The sequence below is a fragment of the Colobus angolensis genome, unplaced genomic scaffold (assembly GCF_000951035.1).
Source record: "Colobus angolensis palliatus isolate OR3802 unplaced genomic scaffold, Cang.pa_1.0 Scaffold59, whole genome shotgun sequence".
In the NCBI taxonomy this organism is placed as follows: Eukaryota; Metazoa; Chordata; class Mammalia; order Primates; family Cercopithecidae; genus Colobus; species Colobus angolensis.
In genome coordinates, this window is record NW_012119487.1 from 7,500,674 (window position 1) to 7,514,022 (window position 13,349).

Below are 13,349 nucleotides of genomic sequence, written 5' to 3' on the forward strand. Positions count from 1 at the left end.
AGGAAATAGATGTGACTCAAAATTCCCAGAGGATTCCATGGCACCAGCTTAAATCTCAGACAAGATAGTGAAGTGGTTCCTTCCTTGAGCAATAACACAGTGTTTCTAGGAAGAATTTTGAAGCTGTCTGGTTCCCTCTCAGTCCATCTTGAACATCTGGACAGCTTCCCCTTTTATGCTGCCTCATCTTCCTCATTCTCCTGACCACGTGTCCTACTGTAAAGTCCTTTGAGGAGAGAGATCGGGTCGGGTATCCTGTTCTTTTTCCTACACCTGACACCCAAGTGTCTCTGTGCAAAGTAGGTGCTCAAATATACATTTATTAAATAAATACATTTATGTAACTTTGGCTGAATTAACCTCTATTAATTGAAATGGGTCAACCCTAATGATAACATTACAGAGAATATTAAGATACAGAGCAAGCTTCCATTTATAGTATGAGAGTTTACAAGAAACTGAATATGAAAATGGCTCACTTAAAAAAATAAAACAAAACACAATAAAATAACATTACATGATTATTCAGCAGGCACTGGCTTTGGGCAACAATCCAGCCTAGTTTTATGACTATAAACATTGATTTTCATTGCAAGCCTATCAGACTGTGAGATCCTTGAGGGCAAGAACTACGTGTTATTTATCTTTGCAGCTCAGTGGTCGGCACAGTACGGGGCATAAAGTAAGTTCTGTCCTTAGCAGACCGGAAGAGAGAGGGGAGGGGAGGGAGAGGAGGGGAGAACAGAGAGTGGGGAAGGCTAGACAAGCTAACTATGGCTGTAGAATAGATGAATCTTTGTTTACTTTATAAATATAGCATAAAATGTCTTTAAATATAATTCCAGTCAGCAGTGTAAATTTAAATTTTTAGAGAACCACAGAACTTTTAAAAAATCAGGGAGGGCCTGAATCTAGTCCTAATCTTCTCACTCACCATCTTCCCAGCTTTGAGGGAGTCACTTAACCTCACTGTGCATTAGTTTTTCCATCTGTAAAATGGGGTTGCATTGCCTGCCCTGCTCCCTCAGAGAGTGATCCTGAGAAGAGATGAACTGAGATGGGTGGGAGAGCCGGTCTGCAGGAAAGGGCTCTTCACCCAGAGGAGTCACTGTGCCTTAGGAGGAGTGGCTGCACACAATGCTAGGACTTTGGGGCCAGAATTTAAATAAGTTTCCATTTGTCCAAAGACCAACCCCTTTTTTTGAGAATTGACTAGTTTTGCACACTCTTTCCCAAGAGTTTTAAACAATGAAAATCTTTTGTCACAAAACAGCTAATTAACATAGCCTTTCAAAACACAACTTGGAAAATGCTGGTTTATTTGGAGAATGATTTAAGTAAACCATGTAGTTAATTTCCTCTTGCAAGTAAATACCCCAGACTCAGTTTCCCCATCTATAGGGGTTGGACTAGACTTAGGTCCCACCCAACTTTAAAATGTTACCCCTCGACTTTAAAAATGTTCCCCCTCCAGTCCTAGAGGCTCTTTCCTCAGAGACTAAGAGATGGCCTAGGGTGACCTATTCACTCACATTTCCTGGATTCAGCATTGAAAGTCCTGCGTCCTGGGGCAAATGGACGCCGGGTGGCCCGCTGGCAGCTCAACTCACCCACAGAACATGAGGATGTTGTACAGGGTGGGGTCGTCCGGGAAGGGCGCCATCTGCTGGAGGCACAGCTGCTCACAGCCGCCGTTGAAGCCGTCCGAACAGTCCACCCCGATGTGGCGGTCATAGCAGCCGGAGCTGTCTTTCATGGGACTGAGTCCAGATGGGCACTGGCACAATCAGAAAGCATCCATATATGTGGGTGAATCGGGGAACTGAGTTCTCTGGGAACTGAGTGTAACCACTGACACCAGTTTGTAGCACTCAGCCTTGAAACTATTAACATTGGCAAGTAATCCACGAATTTCCCACCGCGGCGGACTTCTTTTAAAAGCAAGTGACCTTTTATGACACCTTGCTTCTTCTCTCTGGACAGGGATCACACACATTTGCATTCAAGACACTTCCTCCAAAAAGGCTGGAAGAGAGCATTGTAGCAAGACACAGCTGAGGTGTGCTGACTTCCCAAATGGGCCTCTGGCTAGCAGGAGAGTGGAAGTGATGGGCCAGAATTAAAATGCATTTGCAAAGATTCCACTGGGCTACAGGAAGGGAGTGCTGCTGTTTGGCCTTGGTATTAAGAGTTTTTTAAATGTCTAAAGCCCTTTGTCAACATTGGTACCAAACAGCAGTGTTGAGGGGAATGGACCGAGCCAGGGCTTCCAGCCTGAAGGAGGAAGTGAACTTTCCCTGTAAGCTTGGAGGGGGATTGCTCTCATAGTGGGAGTAGCTGTGTCATCACCTCCCTGTGTCAGGGACGCTCTCTGGAAGACACACAGACAAGGGTACCTACTATGTGGTCACCCACAGGTGCTGTACTTGGGTTTGGCTGGATGCTTTTAATGCAAAATATTTAGCTTTTCTGCACTACCTTGTCCTCAGTAGTATACTCCCCAAGAATTATAGCAAAGAGAAAATCTAAGAAGAGATGTCTTTTCCCAGGAGAAGACAAAAGGACTTGGTGAGCAATTGCGGCACTTACCCATCACCTATTATACGCCAGGCAATTGTCTAACGCGCTCACTAACTCATGTGACCCTCACAACACCATGAGGAGGTAAGCAGTATGATCATCCCCATTTTACATATAAGGCAACTGAGGCACAGAGAGTGTCACTTTCCTAAAGTCACACAGCTGCTCCTGGCAGAACCATGCTTGAACCCTCTGTAGGTTGGCTGTGGAGTCCATGACTTAGCTGCTTCATCATTAGCACACACCACACTCAGCCGTTTACACAGTAGTCACTGTTTACTGAACACTTATGAGGAGCTGGGCACTATGCTTAAGTACTTTAGGTATTTTATCTCACAATATCCTATATTATCCCTATTTGGAGATAAGGAAACCATTAACATTGCCAGTTAATTCACGAACTCTTCTCATTGCACTGGGCTACATATATTATATATACATATATATTAAGCAATTCTTTGTGTAGAATGGTCTACATATATTAAAAGTCAATGACTTTTTTCCCCATCCTGTTCCTTCTGCTTGTGCAACAGATTCTGTACATTTGCATTAGAGCCGATCCTTTCTAACAGGCTGGAAGCAGGTAAATAACTTGCACAAGGTCAAGCAGCAAGAGTTGGGCAGAGCTGGGGGTCTGTCCAGATCTGACTCCAATGCTGGGGCTTTTAATGACTATGCTATATACATACCGTCAACAAGTTAACACACTCCTCCAAAACCAATACCAAACTAAAACAAAACTTTCTAAACTCAATGAAACACAGTGTTAAACATCTCCCCTCCCTCCCTACTGCCTGGTTTGCACTTTCTCTTTGCTGCCAACCACCTTATCTTAGTAGCCCACAGTTGCTGCAGATGTGCCTCTGAAAACTCACCTCTCCTTCCTCCTCTTTCTTAGTTGAAGATCATCACGAGGCAGGATATGCACTGTTTGCTAACACTAATTCTGTAATTTCCCAAACAAATGCCCCTCTGTGGGCCTGCCAGGCTCCCAGCCTGGTCCATCCCCCCTTTTTCCCCATGAAGGCAGCTGGAGTGCTGGAAGGTGACAGCATTTAAATAAATTTCCAAGGGCTGCCTCGTGCTGTGCAAATCCAGCTGTTCCAGATGATAGTAAACAAGCAAATGAGGCAGCTGAGGATTGCACCCCATGTTTTGCTAGCCTCCCACTAATCATATTCCATGGCCACCCAGCTGTTAGGCCAGATGTGCCACCAGAAGGGAGCTGGCCTCAGCACTGTGCGGCTGCCCAGGCATGAATGCAGGATGGAAACATGGAAGACATGGAAGTTTGACTGGAATTGAATGGGCTGCACTGGTTGCCATGAGTTTGGTTTATTTTTTCCTCCTTCTAGACAGCTTGCTAGAAGCCATTAAGCAGATAAAGTCAGTCCTCCTTTTATTCCCACCCCATATGGTTTCAGCCCTTATACCAGCTAGCTACCTCAGTCACTAGCCAGTACTTTCCATCTTTCCAACCAGCCGCTTTTTTTCAGAGATCTCCTTCAAGCATGATTTTTGACAGACTTTGTTAAATGAAACCCCAGCAGGCTTTGTTTCAGAATTCCAAAACCACATCTTGCCTGACTTTAATGTCTAGATGACTACTGCTATCCCAAATTGGACCAGCTAAAATTCATACTCTCTTAGGAAACTTGCAGAAAACACAGGTAGCTGCCTCGTGCAGGTTTTTTTTTTTTTTTATTTTTCTTATCAGTAAAACCAAAAATAGTGTAACAGCTATCAGGAATTAAGCAATTCTTTGTGTAGAATGGTCTACATATATTATCTTCAACCCAATAACACAGGTACATTTTGTCTTCCACAATTTAAAGATGAGGAAAATTAGACTCAGAAAGATGAGGTAACTTGTCTAGGGTCACAGTTGTGGAAAATGGCACAATCAGACTTTGGGCCTAGATTGCCTATCCTGAAAGTGTGTGTGTTTTCCATCCACTCCGCCATGCTGCTTCTCTAGTATGATAAAATCTGGATTCATGAGAATCCCTAAAGAAACAAAGTCAATGTGTCAACAAAGCAAAGCAGTCCTGTAGATTTGTTGATTGCTTTAAGGAATTCCCAGAGTATATTCTGGGGTCAATTATGGATTTGTAGGTTCAGCCTAGTATTTTCTTTCTCTTTCTTTTTTTTCTCTCTCTTTTCAAACATACACACACACGTGTGCACATGCATGCATATACACACACGAAATACTATGAGTGTAAATATTTTAGGACAAAACATTATAAAATGTCCAGAGTGATGACCTTGATGGTGAGTCAAGATCCTCAATCACTGAAAAAGATGCAATTATCCCTACTGCACTGGAACTTCCTTGGGCTGCAGTTCAGAGTAAAACATTTTAGAAAGATTTCCAGAAAAATAAAAAGGCTAAAACCCAAAATAATTTCCTTCTTAACCTTTGGGAACCAGAACACACATTCTTTAAGGAGTTTCCTATGGTATAAATTTGTTTTTTGCCTGAATCTTCTTTCTGCTATTGCATCTGCATTCTGGGTTCCCTCAAAATCTATAGCTAAGTACAAGGAAACCAGAGTCTCCAAACCATGCCCTTCCTCCTAGAAGTGTTTGTTGCCAGAGTCCTGTTGTTAGAAAGAAATCCTGCCTCCAGGAGACACATGCATTTTCTGTTTGCAAGAGCTGGATATTCTTTTCTCCTGGCTGTGGACAATCCCTCCATTTATTCCTTGAAAGAGAACTGTTTGCTCAGGAGAGAGACCCAAGGTCATATATTAATCCTTCTTTGCATAGGTTATATTTAGCATTCCCAGGGACTTTGTAAACTACGGACTTAAGAAGAAAACTCCATTTATTATGGCAACAGCCCTCCCCTATCAAAAAGGTTGAACAAATGAGCTCATATTTCAGTGACCCCTAAAATACACAAGGTTAATCATCTTTCATGAGATGCTCATGGCTTCTTGACTTATTAGTGGTCTAAGGCGTAATTTGTTAATGAGATTAAAATGATTTTTCCCATTCAATTCCTTTTCTTTGTCATCTTTCCCCTCGTTTCCTACCAGTGATTTTTGGTTGATTAATTACTTAGGAGGCTGGTCAAATCTCACTAAGACTCACTAAGATGCATACTTCCGTTCTAGATGATGAAGTGGGTGCTCTGTTGGGAGATGAGTATGAGAGATAAACACACGAACATATTCAGGGCCTCTGGAAGAAAAGGGATAGATTCCTGAAGCCGAGCCGGCCTCGCCTTACCTTAGATGATTCATAAGACATGCAACTATAATTCCTACTAGAAATAGGTTCTCTTTTACTAGATGGCAACCTCACTTCTTTCACAAATAATGATTCCCAAACTTTTTGATGGGCTCTGATATGCAGGCTCAAGCCATGAAGGACTTCTCCCAAGGGGAAAAGTTTGATGGAGTTAAATTTATATTTCAGCAGTGATAGCTTCCTGCCTCCATTTCTCTGGAAGCCTCCGAGGCACATTCTCCTGCTTACTGTCCTACAGAGAGAAAGAGAGATGGTAATCTGTGATGATCTCCACACATCTGTGCTCCAGTAGAGGTGAAATGACACATTTCCTGGGAAACCATTGTAGACAGCATGTGGAGGGAAGGGCAGCAGGGTCACTGGGTAATTCAAAGCTCATTAGAGCATAATGCTCTGACAAGGAAGGTCGTGTGTTCAATACATGAGAAAGTGGGCACCTGACTTCTCCCCTTCCTTGGCACAGCCTGCTCACCTGTGTACATTCTTACATTTTACAAAGCTAAGGCATTTTTTGGCCACTTTCAGGATGAGTGTGAAGTTAAAGAAGGAGCATTAGAGCATGGGTTTTCCTCTTTTTTCATTGCATTAGAAATCATTTTCAAAGATTCAGACAAAATTTTATATGAAACCTCAGTAGATAGACTTGATAACGGTGATGATATCCTGGCTAAAGCTCAGAGCAGGGAGGCTGAAGTCCTGCCAGCCAAGCCTGCTCCAATCCCCACTGCCATCTCCCATGGATGCTCCCTCCAATGATGTCCCTGGCATAATCCTAGAAACCTGGAAGATATCACCTCACATGGCAAAAGCAACTTTGCAGATGTGATTAAATTAAGGATCTTGAAATGGAGAGATTATCCTGGATTATCTAGGTGGGCTCAATGTAATCACAAGAGTCCTTGAAAGCTGAAAGAGGAGGCAGAATTAGAGAGAGGAGGGGATTTGCTACAGAAAAATGGTCAGAAAAATGCACTGTTGCTGGCTTTAAATATGGAGAAGAGTCATGTGCCCAGAAATTTGGGTGGACTCTAGAATCTGCAAAAGGCAAGGGAATGGATTCCCCCTAGAGCCTCCAGAAAGAATTGCAGTCCTGGTGGCATTTTGATTTTAGCCCAGTGGGCCCATATTGAATTCTCATCTACAGAGTTATAAGTCAATCATGTGTGTAACTTATAGCCACTACATCTGTGGTAATTTGTTACAGAGGCACTAAGATTATAAGTACTCTTGAAAGACTCTATAGAGCTCACTCAATAGACTAGAGAACTGCTGCTCTTGTACATCACCAGTAAGGAAGACAGCTCTTACCTTGCACACTAAGACCAATGAGTAAGATTTTGTCATCAGCAGTGGGTAGCTGACCATGATGCTTGGAACTCTCATGAAATTTCAGCAACCCATGGCTATTGGAGAGCAGTCTGGCTTGGAATGGTGTGACTGTGGTTTGTACAGGTCTGTGCCTTTCACGGATATTTGTTTCCTGTCCTCAGAGACTATATAAACAATAGGGCAATTAACTGTGTAGCAATTAACCCTGTGGGAGTCCATGCGTAACGGAAAAACATGTCCTGCTTCTTAGAAGGAATGAAGGTTGAACAGCCTATGAGGACCAAACATGAATCCCACCTGTCAGGTTTGAATTCAGCCAGGAAAATATAAAGGTATATTCTCTGCCTCTGCCCACAACTCTGCTCCTTCCTTAGGTTCCTTAAGAGTCAGCGTGTTCTGAGTTTCTTATCTCTCTCTCCTTTCATAAAAATAGGCCTTTCTTGGGAAGCCTTTCAGTTCAGCACCCAGAGGACTGAAGGTAAAGTTTATGTGGAGAGGAGGAAGGCAGGCCAATGCTCTGCAAACTACAGTTGGTTCAGCTGATACCTTTGTCCCTGGTCCAATTCCAGATGACAAGGGACAACTCTGCTGACATATCAGAGCTTTAGGACAGCACCGATGCTCACTGGAGACGGGTCAGGCTCAAGGTCAAGTCTCCGACCTTCTTAGTGGGGTCACAAGGGTCATGATGGGACACATCAGCTCTCACCCATCCGTCCTCCTGGCTCAGGAAGCCTATGCTTCACAGCCAATGAGAAAAAGGAAATCGAGTGTGTCTGCCAATCCTCCTGCCCCTCCTTCTCCAGAAGCCACGTGGTCCAGTGGCTTCAAAGTATTATGCTAATACCATGTACTGGTGTAACTGGGTGACTTTTTGCAGTGGCTCCAATTCTAAAATGCAGCAGCCTTATTGCAAATGCATATTCATCAGAACTATTCCTCCTAGCTCTGTCTCACAGATCAGTGTTAAAAGTACAAAAATCCATCAGCATAGCTATGTGCCAAGTAAAAGGGGCTATCACTAACAGAAGGCATCTGACAGGCAGACCCTGAGGGGTTCAGGAAGGGGCAGAGAAGTGGCAAAAGAGGGAGAGCCTAGCCCTGTGTGTGTCTGCTAATGCATGTGCATGCTCAAACACGTATTGCAGTGGCTACAGAGGGTAGGGAGGGAGGTGCACATATGAACACACAGTGTTTCAGCACTTAGAATGACTCTAGACAGTAATAAGACATGAAAGGCTGAAATCTGGATGAAGAAATATAAGCTGAATAGCTTTTTAAAAAAGTGTCTCAGCTGGGAGCTCCATTAGATAGTGAAATTGTCTCCTGAGGATCCCAGCTGGGAGCACGTTGCTTAAGACATGTGAGAGTGGACCAGTCAAAGGGAGGGTGGCACTGTGGGACATCAATTTCCTCCTTGGCTGCCTTTGGGAGGCGGGACCTAAAGAGCACCGTTCTTTGCATTTTCCTGACCGTCCTTGCTGTTCTTCTTTCCCCTCCTTATCATGGACCCACAGGTTCTCCTCCTATCTGCCCCTCAGTGCTCTCTCTCTCCCTTTCTTTTTCTTCATTTTCTCTTCCTTCTCAGATGAATCACCCTCCTGTCAACTGCTGCCTCATAGGTAAAAGTTTGGGGAGGCCTTAGGACTGGGAGCACTCCACCCTGTACCAGGCACATATCTGTCTTTGATTGAGAGCAGCTCCCTGAACAGAACAGGTGCTCAGTGATGGGAAAGAGGGGAGGGGAAAGATGGCATCAGCACAGCATCCTCACAGCTTGTCCCTGCTCTGGGTCCTCTCACATAGCACAGCTGTCAGACTGGAAAGCGAGACAGGGCACCATGTCCTCCCCAGAGCTGGAAGCTCCTGCTCCAACCCCCAATCCAACAGAGCGACCAGTGAATCATCTCTTCGTCTCCTCTGCTCTCAATCTGAATGGCTTTCCTCCCTGCCTCCTCTGTCCCATGCCCTTTCCTCTCTTGAGGACTATATCATTCTGCCTTCAAAGAAGGGAGGGATGGAAACAGACAATAGTGCTAAGGGCATAAGAGTGACCCACATAAAGAAGCCAGCAGCCAAAGGCTTCATCTGCTCCTGCCTCCATTTCCCTGCATGGCACAGTACAGTCTTCACATTCATGATATGGGAGATAGCTTAGTCCACTCTAGTCCAAATCGTCTTACTAGTTAACAGAATCACATTTTTTTTTTAAGAGACAGGGTCTCACTCTGTTGCCCAGGTTGAAGTGCAGTGGCGAGATCATAGCTCATTGCAGCCTTGAACTCCTGGGCTCAAGGAATCCTTCTGCCTCAGCCTCCAGAGTAGGTAAGACTATCAGCATACACTGCCATGCCCAGCTAATTTATTCCATTTCTTTTTTTGTAGAGACGAGGGTCTCACTATGTTGTCCAGGCTATTCTCAAACTCCTGGCTGCAAGTGACTCTCTCACCTCGGCCTCCCAAAGCATTGGGATTACAGGTGTGAGTCAGCCACCATAGACACAGTCCATAGAGCTGATAACGAAGTATTTTAGAAGCCCACCGTTGAAGAAGCGGGTGCCCATTGCTGTAGTCACAGAGGGGACAAATTTTTTTTCTTTTTTAATTTTTATTTTTTCACTAGCATTCCTGGCATAACTTACTTCTTTCATCACTCTAGCTTTAGGTAGGTTTCTCCTAAAATTTTCTATTACATTTAGAATCAATGTCATACAATTAAGCAGTTATTTAGTTCTTATGAACTAAATTTTTTCTTGAATAGTTAAAGTGTACACAGTAGGTACTCCATAACAACTTCTCAACTAACTGACTCATGATTACCTTCTCATCCTTATCAAGAGAAAATCCCTAATTTAACTAGCTGGTGTTTACAACTGGGGATCACAGCACATTTTTACCTAAATATCTGCATTGTGTCTTCCCCCCGTGCTTTTCCTCCCCATCCCCCAAACAGAAACTACTAGCTTGGCAGGGCAGACCTACCACGCAACCAGTGGAGTCCAGCTTGCGATCTGAAATACAGCGGAAATTCTTACTGCAGCCCCCGTTATCTTTGCTGCAGTCGCGAACAGGCCCAAAGGAATCTAAGAGAACCTCCAGGCTGTCAAAGGAGGATGAAGTCATCAGCTCCTCTCTGTGGGGAGAAAGAGTGGGAGGCAGGGAGGGGTCAAGGAGATTCCAGATGCAACAAGTGGTGTGGCGTTACATTCCATGCTCCTCTCTAGTCAACTGAATTGTATCTCACTCTCTCTTATAAGAATTGAAGATCAACTATACTCCAAGCCTTGAACTAACAAATGATGGGCATTCTCCATATCTGGGAAATGAGCCAAGGCTGTAACGCCTGGTCAAAGAAAGAGGTCTAAACTTGGGCAAGTAAATTAACATTGTATTGCCTGTCAGTCCTTAGTGTATGTGAGAAGTGCTTACAAACTCTAATTTTACGTCTTCTTCCAGTGAATGAGCCTTGGGACATGCAATACTGACCCGGATAAAAAGCAGATCCTGGCACAACATAGGGGGAGTTGGCAGGTTGCCTGACAATTTTTCCTTTTAGCTTGTCGTGACTCCTTCCCCAGCACCTAGAACCTACAGGTAGTTTCTCATTCTGCTTCCCAAGCCAATTGCAGGCCTCAGTCCTGAAGCCAGACTCACCTGACCTCCACAGCATCCTCCATCACAGTCATGTCCGTCTTGCACTTTGCTGATGGATTGATGGCCAGTTCGGCTGGTGGAATCACAAAGCTCTTGCTGAGGGGCAACCACATGCCCTCCCCAAGGGTGTAGGTGAATCTGCAGGGACACCCAGTGCCAGGTGGTCATGAGTGGAGGCATAACCACTCACCACTGGGGGATCTGGCATTCCATTACCAGCGCTTTCTTCTCACCCTCTGCAGTCCTCTTCAGAAAGATTGCCATTTTATGGGTGCAATGACTAAGTTCTAAGGAGGTAGACAGACCAACCCTTGCTCACATGGCCAGGCAGCTGGAGAACTGATTATGGTGCCTGCTCACTAGAAGTAGTTTTTATCAAGTCATAAAAAGCAAGTTCCAGCTTTCTTCGGATTTGAAGCTGGGCTTCCCCAGTCTTGAGTCAGATATAATTGCAAGCATTTTAATTGAAGAGAGATGCCAGCCTCCCACCGTCCCCATCCCACAGCTGCACACCCACAGTGGCGGCAATGGCATCTCTCTGTGCCTAGAGGAACCCTAACAAAGAAAAGAAAGAAAGAAAGCACCCCTTTACAGCTTCTGTGTGATGGGAACATAAATGACTGAAGCCAAGAGCCTCTAGGGAGGAGAGAAGAGCAGATGAACAAATGAACAAAACAGGCCCAGATTTATTCTCTGCACTCCTACCCACACCCTTGGCTAAAGGCGTTAACCCTGGGGATACAGGGAAGATTTTTTTTTTTTATTCTTACAACAAGGGCTAAAAGGAGTAAAAGAATCAATCGGCATTTCAAGGGAGAGCTTAAGAAAACCATGAGAGATTATTTGTTTATTTATTCATTCATTTCATTTCAAAGTCATTCAAATGCTCTGTGTTCATAGTCAAAAATAGTCTGCGGGATCAAAGCCAGTGTGGGTGGGATATGAAGAGGCTGTGGCAGTCTGGCGTCCCCTCCCCACTTAATGTGGAAGGAGGAACAATGGAAGGATGTTACAATTAAACAGAACCATTAGCATGCTGCTCACACAGCACCGTTTCAGAATCCTGCTCCTTTCTCTACCTTAACACATATATAACCCTCTCCTCTCCTCAGGTCGCCTGAATTCTAGGAAACCAGACTGATGACTTCAGATCTTTCATTAAAAAAAAAAAAAAAAAAGTAGCCCTCTCCAGTAAGCTGACCATTGACTGGGGCCAATGGGACAGAGCAGACCCATTGACTAGGGCTCACAAGTTAGAGGGCAGCCAAGCCACATGATTTCTGCCTACAACATGAAAGAGAATCCTGGGCCCTAGAGAAGCTGGAGGGGTGTGGGACATGTGCCAGCTTAAGGCAGGGGATTTCCAGGGGCCAGGCAGAGCCACTGGTAGGAGGGAAGTGGCCAGGATTTGGGGGATTTTCTCCCATTTCCATCCTGACTCTTGGGCCCCTACTTCTCTGACCTGTTGGTGAACCTCTGCATTAAGCAGCATTGAAATGTTAGAGATGCTTCTGGCTCTGTAAGAGTCACTCAGTTCTCCCCACTCACAGGAATATCAAGTAGTAAGTCTGTGCAGGGAGGTGCCTGCACCAGGGGAGGAAAGCTTGTTTCTTAGGGAACAATAGAAGACCATGGCTTCATTCTTCTGTGAAGCAGTTAGCAAAATTGGAAGCATGACAGTCCCTTCATTCACACACACATACACACACTCACACAAACACAGACTCACACACACACTCACACACTTCATCTGGTAAGATTAAGGAGCCCATTCAGGGCTGATTGCCTCAAGGTATCTGGAATCTGGGACTTAAGGATAATGTAAGTTGAAGAAAACAACCTCCAAGAATTTGTATAATTTCACTTTGCATTTCACAATGAACATCCTTGAGATAGAAACATTATAACAGGCAGGCTGGAGTGGGGGCACCTCCGCTATTATATCATTTTAGAGAGAATGTCTATAAGTAGTTTGAATGGTACCAAGGAGGAGGCAGTTTATTGCACATAGAAATAAAATTTTGTTTTCTATTTTGATTTCAAAATTACAATATTTGCATTGAAGCAGAGCAACAAATCTGTGACCTGTGGTTTATAATTTATGTAACTGATTTTAGGAAGCCGTTGGCAGTTCTGGTACATTTCCGATGGTTAATTTTTCTTTTGAAAGAGAAGGCTCCATGCCCATCCATCTCACAGTTTTCTCTTCCTCCTCTGAATACACTAATATTTCTAAGAGAAAAGCAAATCACATCTTCTCCTAACTTAAACTGTTTATGGCACCCTGTACCTACAGAATAAAGTTCCAACCTCCAAAGAGGTCATCCTCGATAGCTGATAGCTTCTTCAGCTTCTTTTTTCACCAAACCCTGGGTCACCCTCTGCTCTTACAATGAGACCTGACTATAGTTCCTAAAGTAGTCCTGATTTTCTCACCTCTTTGCTTTTGCTCCTAATAGACCTTCTTTCTGGATTTTCTTCCCTCTCTTCTATGTCTGACTTCTAATCATTTGCAGACTCAGGTAAGA

The 13,349-nt window shown here is 44.2% G+C and overlaps 1 protein-coding gene across 2 annotated transcripts in view; it reads right to left on the reverse strand.

Moving 5' to 3' along the window:
- Positions 1 to 13,349, reverse strand: part of ASTN1 (astrotactin 1) — a 310,755-nt gene that overhangs the window by 91,063 nt on the left and 206,343 nt on the right. For both annotated transcript variants that reach the window (XM_011962380.1, XM_011962379.1), the window contains exons 10-12: positions 10,822 to 10,959; positions 10,150 to 10,300; positions 1,611 to 1,777 (exon numbers count right to left, since the gene is read on the reverse strand). In XM_011962380.1, coding sequence (XP_011817770.1) covers positions 1,611 to 1,777; positions 10,150 to 10,300; positions 10,822 to 10,959 — 456 coding nt within the window. The remainder of the gene's footprint in view (positions 1 to 1,610; positions 1,778 to 10,149; positions 10,301 to 10,821; positions 10,960 to 13,349) is intronic.